The sequence below is a fragment of the Mya arenaria genome, chromosome 6, assembly GCF_026914265.1.
Source record: "Mya arenaria isolate MELC-2E11 chromosome 6, ASM2691426v1".
NCBI lineage: Eukaryota > Metazoa > Mollusca > Bivalvia > Myida > Myidae > Mya > Mya arenaria.
Genome location: NC_069127.1, coordinates 12,036,205 through 12,051,118, shown reverse-complemented (window position 1 = coordinate 12,051,118; position 14,914 = coordinate 12,036,205). Strand labels below are relative to the sequence as shown.

Here is a 14,914-nt window from a genome sequence, read left to right as displayed (position 1 = left end):
TCCATAGGGTCCAAAAAGTTCATTCATACCTTGCTTTGCCATGGGTTGTTCCTTGAATCCACACTCGGGGCAGAAATGTTCTCCCGGTGAAAGCGCAGTTCCACATCTCCCACATTTCTCTATATTAGGTGTTTGGACTTCCAACAAATTGGTATCAACTTTTTTTCCACATTTGCTGCAGAACTTCTGTATTGTCTTTAGTTCGGCCCCACAAAGAGAGCCACTTTCATCCTCCCCATCACAGATGATGACGATAGAGGACAGAAGAGGGATTGTGGGAGGATCAATCATTTTGCACCCACATTGATAGCAGAACCTCTCCTCCCCCTCCAACCCACACTCCGGGTTGGAACATTTTTTCATTGTGTACTGTTCCTTTTACATCCTGAAATTTAAGAGTTTATGGAGACAATTCATCTAATACCACAAGGTTGTTCTGACAATAATACAAAAGATCTAACGCAATAAGTTTTTGGTCTTAAATTAAAACATAAATAATCCGTACGCATACTTTAAATGTGCATGCCGAACTTTGAATGTCAATATATTTTACTTGCTGCTTTAACTAGGCAATTTTAACTGATCCGTTTGCTAATGGTCTAAAATTAATGTAGGTTGAGAAGTAACTGTTCCATTGTTTATTGAAACTAACTTTTTTTTAAACTAAGCAAATCATGCTTGTTGATAAGTCAAGCAAAGCACGAAGCCATTTTGCACAATCAATTTGTACTCTTCAAGAGTTTCGTCTGCCAGTGCGCATTTTTTGCGCATGATTTTACTTGTTGACTGAAGTGAATTGAATTCAAACTGCACATGAATGGATTCTTTGCATGGGCATTGGATCATCAGTAATTATTTCTTTGAATGATACAATGAAAACTACAGAGACAAGCCCGGTAGTCGAACATTTAAAAATAAACCTTGTGAAGACGCACAAGGCAAGGGCCCAAACGACAATGAACAAGGGACACAGACATGTAAACGCCGCATACATAAAAACAAACATCACAAAAAGACGACACACGCATCAAAATAGCTTTACTGATAAATGATGGGAACACCGCATAGGAACAGTTAGTGAAAAACTAGTTCACTAGAGCACGTGTCTTCTAGGGGCTTAAACTGGTTGATATGCCCATAACCTCACTTTGTTGCGTATTCAGTGTGTTTCATACGCATGATTCAAACTCATAGCATTTCATCCAGTGATTCTGAATCCGACGTTTATGATAAGGATGGAATCACTGTGGCTATGACAGTCAAGGTACGTATCCAGAACAAGATTCACCACCCAGCCTTGGCAATCCGGTCAACCACATCAATGGTCAAGTATGATGTTGGGTGGTCCAGTGGCACATAACCAACAGAGTCCAACACCTCAATCCTCGCAACATGATCAACCGTAGCAACGGCTATGATCAACAATGCTCACCATTCCCAATGCAGTTTATGTAGCCATGGCCCAACATGTACATGCATCCCAAGTTAGATCTACACCAGGGCTATACGTCGCAACCAAATGTGCAGACACTTATAAAGCTACAGCTAGGCGATTTGCCGAGAACAAACGGGAATATAACATCCCCGCAGAATAAATAACAGGCACCTACAGAGCCGAGCCAAGTTGATATAAAGAGAGCACTGTGAAAAGTTCATCCTTCAACAGCAGCCAGTGTTGACAATGTCTGAAATTGATATTTCCTAAAAAAATATTTGAAACATGATGTAGATATTTCACTGAACTCAATAGATAAGTTGATGCTTGAAGTTGATAGTACACAGATCGCTAGAAACAAATTCACGCTTAAATTTGATGACACACAGAGCCAACGAGGAAACATGCCGAAGGCTGCCGTTTTATGTGAATTGAATGACGTCGAAAAGCAAAACGTGATATAAGTTTGATGGGCAAAGGAAGTGACTTCTATTATTCGGTAATATATATGCACAAGCGGTTGAACTTCGAAGAGCTGTTTGTGAGGCTCGAATAGAACTTAAATAGAGAACAGTTTGGTGAAGAACTAGTTGAGAAATCGGGAAAAGTTAACCTGTAAAGAGATGCTGGAAACACCTAGAGAAGCTTTTCCAAAGCACGACAATGCATAAAAAGGATCGGCAAAATGAGTCTTGCAATTAGCTTTTTTAAGCTTCCAGAGACTTGCCTGGAAGCATTAATGATGGAGCAAGCAATACCGAGGTTATGCATGGGTTCTCCTGAAAATGGGTCAAGGGTTAAAGTAAAAAACCTATACGCTAGACAAGAAACATGTATTTCTTGCCACTAGAATCGGGAAAGTCAGAGAGCTTTTCCTTACAAGGTCTAGAAAGACACTCGTGTCACCAAATATGGCAGAGAATGACTCAATAACAAATAATTGATGTCCCCTTCTGTGGGATTAAGCACAATATAAGGATCAGTGCCTGCAATGAGAAGAGGCACATTAGGGGAGAATGTATAATGTGTATTTCTACAGAGGATGACATCCATACAGCATGAGAGTAGACCTCCAGAGATAGGAGTGGGAACACTGTGGAAGCAATACTGTGAATGAAAATCCTGCAACAATGGTCATGGTACAATCACAAGAGCCACACCTCTCCATGTCTACAAGTTTTCATAGTTGTGATGTGGATGTTCACAAGGTTAATCTGCTGCACCAGAACACGCTGCCAAATGAAAGTTATTCGCTGGGTACTTCAGAGGAGACAAACTCCTGTAATAGGCGAGGTGTCAGCCGGTTCCACCTGACTCCAGGTTTGACCTGTTCACCATAGGTGACAGAATGTTCGGAGTTACCAAAACATAGAAACAAATTTCTTACAAAAGACAAAGCTGTTTCTTGAGCTCAGAGGAAGATACAGAATGTGCTGTAAGTGACGATAAGAGATGTGATCCGGACAGCATGTGCATAATGAGAATTTCTGATCCAAGAAACAGGAAGGTGAACCATTATTACTTTTATTTCCTACAAAAATGGTTAATGCGTTTAACAGCGCCTCTTCGGAAAACAGAATACCTTAAACACACATCGACTGATTGTCACTTCGGAAAGAACGAGTATAAGCTTGGTAGAATATTGGCATGAATGACTGAAATATTTATGGCGCGTAATTTCTAATGACAAAGCATACAAAGTACATGTAGCTGGAACACGAAAAGGTCTACGAAACCCAAATGGTGAAATGGGTTTGGACTAATTTGAAAGCTGGATTAAATGAACATACTTTTGCAGTGCTTTCATGCGGTTTGTTAATTAGTAATATTATTAAATGATGTACACATTAAATACGGAAAAGGGAGATGGAAATACATGTCGATCTTTAAAAATATAAACAGAGCTTCTTGATCGCGCGAATATTATGTAAACGAATACTAAAACTCCAATTAATTACAGCTACACATGCATAAGGGTTTGACACTCACAGATATAGGCCTGTGTACAGTGACTGATACGGTATAGAAGACATTGGCAGATACAGTCATGAGGACAATGACGAGGATTGTATAAGAAGTTTTAGCCAGGCAAAAGTCTAAACTCAACTCCGTCTATTTGTGAGCGGATCTAGACATACACCTCAAATAAGGGAGGGACTGAAGTGTTCGTTTTATGGCCTGCTGTTCTGTGCAATTACATAGTAAGTGACATAAAGGACAGGGAGGAGTGTGGCTAAGTTGGTAAAAAAAACAGCACCTAACGTCCGGTGACCATTTGCAGGCGAGACGTTATATTTAATTATTGACTGTGCAGTTATGGATTATTGAGACCGAAAGGAGATTTCCGTTCCCTACTGTTTCCTGTCCTGCGTATTGCAGAAATTTGTCATTGTTGTTTATAACCGCGTTTTCCTACTGTTTTGATTAAATATGTTCGATTACTGCGTGTCGAAATTGGCACCAAATACGACATAATCGCAAAAATAGGCGCTTTCTGTTTCAGATCTGGTGAATTTTACTGCAACAGCATTCCATTATATATTTCTTTCATCTCATAATGGCATACGAGCCCTTGTGAGCCTCAGGGCCCTTACTAGCATTATTTCAGTGCTACGAGCGGCACTGCTACAATAATTCAAGTATGCTATTGTGGATATTTGTTCTAATTCGCGCGTGTTGTCCTGGACAGGGCAATTAGTTAGATATTTGTATTGCTTAATTATGACCTTTCATTAGTATTGCTTATTTACAGATTAACATTACCGCATTTAATGATAAATAAAGGCTATAAGCGTAAGCATGGCTTCTTTCTTAACGCCTAATAGATAGATCAAAAGCTTCTGTTCTGATCAGCGATAACTACTATGAATACATTACAATGCTCATGCTTTTCTACGCTTTCGTTCTAGTGTCAAGAATAAACAATGGATGTGAGGACAATAAAAGCTGACTGTTACTATGGTTGCTAAGGAAATCATTGGTTGCTAAGGAAGTCATTTGTGGCTAAGCTACTTTGTAATTTTTAGTAATGTACGTGCTTGCTGAGACAATCAATGCTTGCTAAGGACATCATACGTTAAAAGGAAGACAAAGGTTTCAATGGACGAAGGTAGTTGCTAAGATAATCATTGGTTGCTAAGGAATTTATCGTTAGCTAAGGAAAACACTAGTTACTAAGGATATCATTGGTTGCTGTGGATGAAAGAAGATGGTAACGAAATCATTCTTTTTTATGTTTGGGATGTAGTGTATGCTTAAGAAGCTTTTGAATTCTAAGGCAGTCAGAGTTTTCTAAGGAAGTCATTGATGAAGATAGTTGCAAAAAGGTTTGTTGGTACAAGGGAATTATCTGTCTGCTAAAGGAGTCATTGGTTGCTTAACAAGTCATTGGTTACCATGCTTGTAAGTAATTGCTAAGGTTGTCATGGTTCTTGAAAAAGGCATAGGTTGCCTATGAAGTCATTGGTAGCTAAGGTAGTTAGTGGTTGCTAAGTAAGAAATTGATTGCTAAGGTTCCTTGGTTGATAAGGAAGGACGTGGTTACTAAGGAATAAATTGATTGCTATGGAAGTCATCGGTTTGTAAGGAAGTCATTGGTTACTAAAGAAGTAAATATGTGATAGGGAACTATCTGGTTGCTAAGGTAGTCATTAATTGGTTTCCAGAGAAGTCATTAGATGCTATGAATGTTAGAAGTTGCTAAAGCTTAGGTTGTCATTGGTTGCTTAGAAAGTCATAAGTTGTTAAGGAAATCTTTAGTGGCTTATGTAATTATTGGTTGCTAAAGTAGTCGATGGTTCCTAAGGAAGCCATTGCTTAAAACGGAAGTCATTGATTTCTATGGATGAAGGTAGTTGCGAAGGTTATCATTAGTGGCTAAGAAATGAATTGGCTCCAAATAAAGTCTTTCGTTGCAATGGATTCAGCTAGTTGTTCATTATTAAGTGGTTGCTAAGGATGTCATTGGTTGCTGAGAAAGTTTTACGTTGCTAAGAATGTCATTGATTACTAGAGTATTAAGTGGATTCTTATGAAATATCTCAGTCTACGGAATTGACACAAGCCCGACTCTTACACACTAGTAAATATTCATTAAATCCTGCACAATTCTATCCGAAAAGCCCGGCGTGATTGTTTACATCTTGTTAATGAAACAAGCAGTTATTTAATAAAAATAGAATTTATCATTCTGTGACGGTTTCATTTTCATCGAAAGGATCGTGATCAGCGCAATTTCTCATTTTCATTTAGATATGTATAACGCTCGAGTTGCTTTCTGTCGAAAGTATTCAGTAAGCATGGCCGTCTGCCCTGGTTGGTCAACAATTCGCTCAGGTGGCAATATTACAATAGTCAGTATAGGTTTCTTTAATATTATACATTGCATGCTGTTCCATTGATACGTTTGGGTTACAGCGACAGTACGAGTGTGAAACGCAATCGATACGCTGACATCCACAATGCTATTAATTTAGGAAGAGTTTCGTTACTGCGAGGTGGGTACCAGTGATATTGTTATTTTTCCAGCGAAATGTCCTTGGCACGCCTAAGTTATTTTCCAGGTGCTAAACCAGGAAGGTATGTATCAAACCAGCCAAGGTAACGATTAAAGTGACAATATAGACTAAATGCTTTTTATGTACTCTCGTGAATAAAAATTTGTTAAAGACACTTTTTCAAGGCTTTATTTTACTTGATTAGAAATTTAACAGTATTTTGACAGAATTTGTGCTTTAAATTTGCTTGTGAATATATCGGAATCTCCAGGCTTCTAACTTTGTATTCGGGCTTGTTAAATTTTGGCTTCACGAAGCCCGGCGGGTCGTTCGATGAAATCCAAATTTCGTACACCGTTTAAATATCTAGTTGCTAAAGTACTGTAGTCATTGGTTGCTAAGGAAGGCATTGGTTACTATGATGTTTGTTGTTGTCTTGAACGTAGGTAGTTTGCGAAGGTTATCATTCGTAGCTAAGGATGTCGTACGTCGCTTAAGGGTCATAACTTACATTTGTAAAACAGTGTACAAATGTGTGTGCAATACAAATTAAAATTATTAATTATGTCTAAATTATATAAGTATTTGTAATTTGATAGCAGTGTAATGTCAACTCGTCTTTTGCGTTTCATACTATGAAGTTTGCATTTTTTGAAATCGGTATGGCCACATACTGATAAAAGAAATGCACCGTCACTTAAAATGAACGTTAATAAACCGTAATCTGATAATTTTCTGAAATTCAAAAACGAAAGTAGAATTTATAAAAAAAAAGATATATCTAAATGCATGAAAATTTCTAGGTATAAATTCGATAATGGCCCGATTGTTCAGAATCTGAAACATCATGTTTTGATGTACACTTGTGAATTAAATGATATAAAATCCCCTTTTCCCGGTTTCAATTTAATTCACAAAGAAGATACTAGTATTTCGACAGAATACGTGCTAAAAAATAACTGGTGAATATAACAGAATCACCAAGTTTGTTACTATGTATTCGCACTTCAACAAGCCCGGCGGACTTGTTCATACAAATTGAAATCCAAATTTCATACACTGTTATCTGGTTGCTAAGATACTGTTGTCATTAATGGCTGAATACGTCAGTGTTTGCTAAAGAGGTATGTGGTTGCTAAAGAAGTGTGTGGTTGCTATGAGCGTAAGTAGTTGCTTAGGTTGTCATCTGTAGCTTAGGTTGTCATTGGCAGTTAAGGAAGTCATACGTTGCTAAGGAAATCATCGGTTGCTATGGATCTAGAAAGTTGCTAAGGGAGTAAGTGGCCGCTAAGGAAGTCATAAGTTGCTTAGGAGTTCTATTGTTGTTATGCAGCTAGGTACCTAAGGAAGAAAATTGTTGCAAAGGAAGTCATTGGCTGCGAAGGAAAACATTGCATGGTTCCTTAAATAGTGAGTGGTGGTAAAGGAAGTCAATGGTTGAAAAGAAGTCATTAGTTGCTAAACAAGTCATTGGTTGCTATGGATGTAGATAGTTACCAACCACTACAGGAGGCCACATACCAAATATCAAAGGTCTGTAGACTGTTTCAATGCAGAATTTTAGATATGACTTCAATATAATTAAATCTGTATAAACGTCACAAATGGCAATTCATTGTTTCGTTTTATCTCCTAAACTTCCCGTTCATTTAAATACTTGCTAACGTTAATCCATTCGATATGTGTTTGCTATGAGCGTAAGTAGTTGCTAAGGTTGTCATCTGTAGCTTAGTATGTCATTGGCAGTTAAGGAAGTCATACGTTGCTAAGGAAGTCATCAGTTGATATGGATCTAGAAAATTGCTAAGGGAGTAAGTGATCGCTAAGGAAGTCATAAGTTGCTTAGGAGTTCTATTGTTGTTATGCAGCTAGGTAGTGCTTAAGGAAGAAAGTTGTTGCAAAGGAAGTCATTGGATGCTAAGGAAAACATTGCATGGTTCCTTGAATAGTGAGTGGTGATAAAGGAAGTCAATGGTTGCAAAGAAGTCATTAGTTGCTTAACAAGTCATTGGTTGCTATGGATGTAGATAGTTACCGACCACTACAGGAGGCCACATACCATATATATAAAAGGTATGTAGACTGTTTCAATGCAGAATTTAAGATATGACTTCAATAATCTTAAATCTGTATAAACGTCATAAATGGTAACACATTGTTTCGTTTTATCTCCTAAACTTCCCGTTCATTTAAATACTTGCTAACGTTAATCCATTCGAATGTGTAGCAACGTGATGTAACTATATTACTAAACCAAAAGTAGTATGTTAGGCCAAAACATTCCTGTGTTTCAGGTAACATGCCGAAAAAATAGGGTCGGAAGGTGGGATTTTTTTGTTGTTGTTATTTTTTATCACACACAGTATCTATTTCAATTTACAGTATCATGCAAAATTCTGTTGCATCGGATCAACTATCTTGTATCTAAGCGTTTCATAATTCACAAAATTTCAGAAAAGGAACAGCATTGTTAAATGCGTGAAATCATTACCTTTCCTTCGACAGCCTATAACGGATTTGGAACTCCCTTTGTCTTTTAGCGGAGCAGGGGTAGGGACAGGGTAAAATATTCGTCATACTCCACTATAAACTTCAGTGTTGTTTAGAAAAGTTCTCGAACATTTTATGCCTGCGAAACGCGGACATTCACTAACGTCTATTGACAGTATGGACGCCACCATTGTGTTCTTCCTGTTGACAAAGCGCCTTGGTAATACAGATCAGAAATGAGGAAGATAACAACGATGTATTTAATTTTTGAAATTCACCTTTATGCCTAAAAATATTAGGGTCGGCGTGGAAAAATAGGGAAGGTCGGGTTACCGGAAACACAGGTGTTTTGGCCTTCTATTTCTTATATCATACTATACATTTTATCCTTACTGAACTTGGCAAATATGTTATTCAGCTGTCGTCTGGCCATGTTTACCTGCGACAATTGTATGGTGTTGTGATTCTAATTAAACACTTAAAATGCTTCAAATCCGGGTTTCAGGGGGCAAATTGACCCTCACCATGGCAATGCCCTGGACCCTGCTCGAAAAGTGCCGACAATTTCGAAATATCCAGAATTAATACAAGATTGATATCTGAACTACTCAATTAAGTACAATACTTACTTGTTTACAATCCTGTCATATCTTACATTTGTTAAACAATGCACAAGTGTGTGTGAAATGTAATTTAAAATTGTAAATGTATTTATTATAAATTAAGAATATTATTAAAATCACTCCTAAATTGTTAGCAGTGTTCGCTTCAACTCGTCTATTGCGTTTCACACTCACAATATTTTTTGAAAACGGTATTGTCCCATACTGATAAAAGAAATGCACTGTCATCATTTTACAAACTACAGTGAATAGGCCGCTATCTGATAATTTCCTGAAATTTAAAAACGAAAGTAGAATTTGTAAAAAAACAAACAGTGGCGGCTCTACCGGGGGCACCTAGGGCCCGTGCCCCCCCCCCCCCAGCGGACCGGCAAGTAATGTTTTCGGGGGCACATCTATATTGATTTAACTGTACAAATAAGTTGTTTGTCACAATTTAAATTTTATGACAGCATTTGAGCAAATAAACAACCTGATTGTCGAGTATAATATAGTATTCGAAACGAAAGTCTTTTGAAAAATGACATTCGATAAACAAAAATTTGCGCCGCATTTGTTTACAATCCTGTCATATCTTACATTTGTTAAACAATGCACAAGTGTGTGTGAAATGTAATTTAAAATTGTAAATGTATTTATTATAAATTAAGAATATTATTAAAATCACTCCTAAATTGTTAGCAGTGTTCGCTTCAACTCGTCTATTGCGTTTCACACTCACAATATTTTTTGAAAACGGTATTGTCCCATACTGATAAAAGAAATGCACTGTCATCATTTTACAAACTACAGTGAATAGGCCGCTATCTGATAATTTCCTGAAATTTAAAAACGAAAGTAGAATTTGTAAAAAAACAAACAGTGGCGGCTCTACCGGGGGCACCTAGGGCCCGTGCCCCCCCCCCCCCAGCGGACCGGCAAGTAATGTTTTCGGGGGCACATCTATATTGATTTAACTGTACAAATAAGTTGTTTGTCACAATTTAAATTTTATGTCAGCATTTGAGCAAATAAACAACCTGATTGTCGAGTATAATATAGTATTCGAAACGAAAGTCTTTTGAAAAATGACATTCGATAAACAAAAATTTGCGCCGCATTTTACACAGACAGCTGATCAAAGGTAGACAAATATGGCTGCAGTTATACGCATAAGTTTACTGTTTATAAAATATATCATATTCCAGAAATATAAAAGTTGTTTTAAACTGTTAACATGTGCACATTATATGTTCGTCATTGCTTTTAATAATGTCATTCTGTGCCAACAAGATATGTATGTGCATGACGTGCATTAAACAAATGTGTAAATTCAAAACGTTGCCGCTTTAAACCTTTCCATTTCGGCCTTTATTATCGTCTCGTTCTCTGAATTATGTTAGAGCCTTTGTAAATTAATTCATTATAATTTATTTAAAACCTTTTTTGGAATGTGTTGTCAAGTTGTTTTAATTCAGTTAACTTAAATTTATAACAATGACATCCTAAGTACCTACAGTATCATTGAGTGCAACTAATAACACTTGATAGTAGGCCTACTTGATAGCACTAATTTAAAGCTTAAAAATGTGTGTCCCAGGTGGACGAGTTGTCAACTGCTTAGCCTATAGGATATTAATCCGTCGACCCTGGTTCGATTCCTCAAAACGGCTAGATATCTTTGTTTTGTTTTTTTGAAAGGTTTATCTTAGTTAATGATATCTTTTTAATTCAATTTATCTGCCATACATTATTGACAGTGAAGACAAATGTTAATTCCATGTCATTATATGATTAAAATAATGCATTCAAAAACAGTTTGATATGTTTATAATTAGTTGTGCCCCTCCATTTAGAAAGTCCTGGACCCGCCACTGAAAAAGTTATATTTAAATGTATGAAAATAACTAATTTAAAGGTATAAAGTCGATCAGATGAAAAATTGAAACATCACTCACGTTCTTGCAGAATGTTTTCTTGCTCAAAAGTGTTTCGATCTTAAAGTATTTTTATATTTTACTACGACGTCTTTCCTTGAAGTTCTGTTTCTAAAACGAAAGTACAAACGCCCTCTGGCGTAAATGACGTAATAGGTTATTATAAACTATACCTTTAAAGTCTATATTATTTCCTGCCATTCGGAGCTCCTCGGCCATTTTATCGAAAACAACCTCGGATGTATGCCGGTACATCAGTTGAAGTAGTTCGTAAAATTTTGAATTATGTCATTAACTAAATGTAGTGTTTTAGAGTTGTATTTATTGATATAAGTTTAAATTGATTGCCATTGAATTGTATTATTGCAAACATAATTAAGAATCCCAAGAGTTAAGTCACAAAGTTTAACTGCTAAAAAAAATTACTACGCGATCTACTTGCAGCGGACTTAAACGTACCACTTTTTGAGTATGTAAACCGTTCAAATACATCCGAGGTTGTTTTTGAAAAAAATGGCCGAGGAGTTCCGAATGATTTCATGCGCATTGATGTCACCTTACAAATATTGGAGCTAAGGCACAGGGATTTTACGCATTGTTTGATTTTAAATGATAGTTATAGTCATTTTAAAATCAATAACAATTATTGACAAAAAGAATAACAATATGACAAAAATGTTGTTGCAAAAACACTTTATTATTACCTTGCACATACTAAACAAATCATCGGTAATATAGTTATGAAAGGAACAACAAGGGATTTTTTATTTGATAAAAAAGACATACTATTTATACCTTTTATCTGTTTAATTGTTTAAAGTGGCACTCTTATTCAAAATCAATACATACACATGTATAACAAACGTAAATTTTGACTGATAAACTTTAAACTACTTACTATTTAGTGCATTTATGGAAAATATTAATTATTGATAACAAGATTGTAACCGTGTATTTAATAGCAGCAAGCGCAAAAATATTAAATGATTGGTGAATGCTAAATGATTTACTGTGGTCTTCTATAGTTATATAAGGTAGAAATACCGTGCTTTATGGTCATTTCTTTCAAATTCAACTCGGTATCCTTCATAAAAACCATTGTTTTCGACATTTATTCATCCTTTTTGCAATATTAAAACAATATTATTATTATTATAGGGATACATGTTTGCAATTGTCAATGGGGAAGTGTATACGGATAAATTTTAGTTTTGAAAAAAAGATTTGTTAATGATACCAACTCTTATTCAACTTTACTTAAAATTTGTGCTCAATAACCGTTTTGATGCTTCCAAAACGTCATATAAAACGAATAAGCCTAATGTTTAAAACAGGAAATTAAAAAAGTTATTCCCTGTGTTTTTGTATTGACTGGTCGCCGGTCATACGAGTTCGTTATTTTAGAAATTTACTTTCTGTGAAAACGATTTATATACACGCTGTGGTAGTAAATAAGCATGTGAGAATTTACGGGCATAATGTGAATAATAGTTTAAATTATGCATTCGATAACAAATATAAGTGCCTTATCACGACATTAATTGACTATTATAAATTCAAGTGATATAAAATGGAAGTACAAAGCTTAATTCACACGATTTTACTAACAAATATAAGTCGCAATAACGAAATTAACACAATTTAAATTTAACTGATATAAAATGAAAGTTTAAAGCGCAATTGACACGATTTAAAACAAACATTAATGAACAAAAGTAGGCCGAAAAGGATCAGGCCGAAATATTATCTCGGCCGAATCGACCCGACACAATAATTTTATCGGTGATAATGCAAGGTACCAGTATAAATAATTTACGCATGCCGGAGACGACCGAGTAACTACGATCTAGAAAGTTGATTAAACCGTCATAGTTCGGCTATGTCCGTGTTTATTCGGAATGTTAACAATTGTATATATTGTCACATGTCTTTATTGAGCCAATTGGGTATCGATATTTTTCACGTGACACAACGATCCAGCGTCCTCCTCCATCTTTTTGCGAGGAAAGAAAACGCGAAAACTCACTATGGTAAGGGGTGTTTTAGGACATTTTTACCAAGGGCAAACTTTGTTTTCTCCATACAATGGCATGCAATGTACCGTTACGAACACAACCATATGTCCTCATTAACGGCTGTCGATGTAGACTGTATACTGAATGAGGGAAATGCTTTGTATTCTACCATAGTCGAAAGTATAAACGAGGCTCGATATTTATCGCATAATGATTTGCCAACATCCGTTAGGTTTAGAAATAATCTATTTTGTCCGCAATATATGCTTGATGTTTACTATGGTAACGTAAACGGTGATTATGACATCCATTTGGGTTCAATACCCATTCAGCCGCGTCTTTGATGCCTAACATCAACATTCGTCTTGTCAATTATGGTAAACCTTATTTGGGAGTAAGAGTGCATCTTTAACTCAAATTTTTTGCTCAAATCTAATACCAACTGTACTAGGTTTCTCGCCATCCTACATGTAGTATATTAGTTAATACTTTTATCTTTAATTTCTGTGAGCTGGATTCCCAAAATTTTAACTGCTAAAGAAACAGAGTTGTTATTAAGGTCAAGGAATTTAAAGTTGTACAAGTTATCTTATTTTGAGATTGGTTGTTTAAGAAAGGAACGGAGTTCGTCTGATGTTGAATTTTCCCTCATTCCAGCCTCTAACGATCAATTCTGTGGGAAGCGTTTCTGAATATCTCACAATGTTGGAAGAAATCGTGCCTCCCACATGTCATACTAAATGTCCCTTTTCAATTTTTTTCATCTTGACACATCATTACTGGAGTGGATTATCAAAGAAAACTATATGCAATTTGAGCGAGTGTAAAATAATGCAAATTGGAATATCTTTTAAGCATTGAATCTCCATCGTATTTCTAATATAAACATAGGTCCAAGTGGTCGTCAAAGTTATAAGTTTTTCTTAAATCGTATCATTAAAAAATGCTTTTTGATTTACTTGGTATAATACCCGACAAAAGTCCAAATACCCTAATCAGTGGAATGTGTTTTAAGGAAAACAATCATACGTGCGCTTTATCACAACCTTTTTGTGCCATGTAGAGCAGAGTTTCATCATTTTTTACATACTACAGTTTTGGATATTTTAGCTAACTCAAAACTCTTGTTTATTCTATGTGCACGCAGTAAGGTTATGGGCTATAGGTGTCGAGTAAATAAAACTATAGCTTTAATTGTTTTCCAAGAAAGTCATTTAGACCCTAAATCGTACGCCTACCCTCAAACCACTGGCTCCCAACCTACATGTAGACCTCTCGACACTCTTAAACATTAAATTCTGGATTTATAAGCCTCTGTTTTAAGACGAGCGGCACGCCTCAATGTATGTTTCGGACAGAGGACATCTCTTCACTGTGATGTCAGCCTTTGAATGTGGCTTCATATTCAAGTCCCAAATCTGTTTTTGAATCCGGTTCCTTCTACCTACCGCAGTCTACTTTTATGTAGCCTTTCGAGGCGACTCTATCGTTGTGCTTGACCTAACCAGGGGGGGGGGGGGGGGTCCAACGTGTATTGTGTTTTTTTCGAATTTTAAGTGAGGAAAATGTGTGATGCGGAATAAAATGGCGGGATTTTGGTGTTTTGGGAGGGTAATTTCACCTCACCGGGTTCGATTTCCGACCTCGGCGCATATGAGTTTGGCTTGGTATTCAGCCTGAATACCAAGCCGGACAAGTGGGTTTCCTTGGGTACTCCGGTTTCCCCCCACAAAACCATATCACACGCTCGCGTAACAACGTGCCAACGGGAGTGATAAATATAATGTTGTTATAACTTGTTTCACAATCGTTGTAAAATAAATAAATTTAAACAAAACTAATACATTGAGCGGCAATACATTGTTATCTAATCATGACATTATTTTTTTTTTGTATTGGTGAACTAAAATAAACTGAATAATTTTGAAATGAATGTACG

At 36.3% G+C, this 14,914-nt stretch overlaps 1 protein-coding gene across 2 annotated transcripts in view; it reads right to left on the bottom strand.

Annotated features, from left to right (window-relative positions):
* The window catches only part of LOC128237319 (E3 ubiquitin-protein ligase rnf213-alpha-like), a 102,596-nt gene extending 91,528 nt beyond the window's left edge, over window positions 1-11,068 (bottom strand). Inside the window, exons 1-2 of one of the 2 annotated variants that reach the window (XM_052952720.1) lie at window positions 10,982-11,068; window positions 30-385 (exon numbers count right to left, since the gene is read on the bottom strand). In XM_052952720.1, the coding sequence (XP_052808680.1) occupies window positions 30-363 (334 nt within the window). In that variant the 5' untranslated portion in view covers window positions 364-385; window positions 10,982-11,068. Of the gene's footprint in view, window positions 1-29; window positions 386-9,050; window positions 9,155-10,981 lie in introns of those variants that run through there. The other variant, XM_052952721.1, reaches the window with a different exon arrangement.
* Window positions 11,069-14,914: the final 3,846 nt, after the last annotated feature.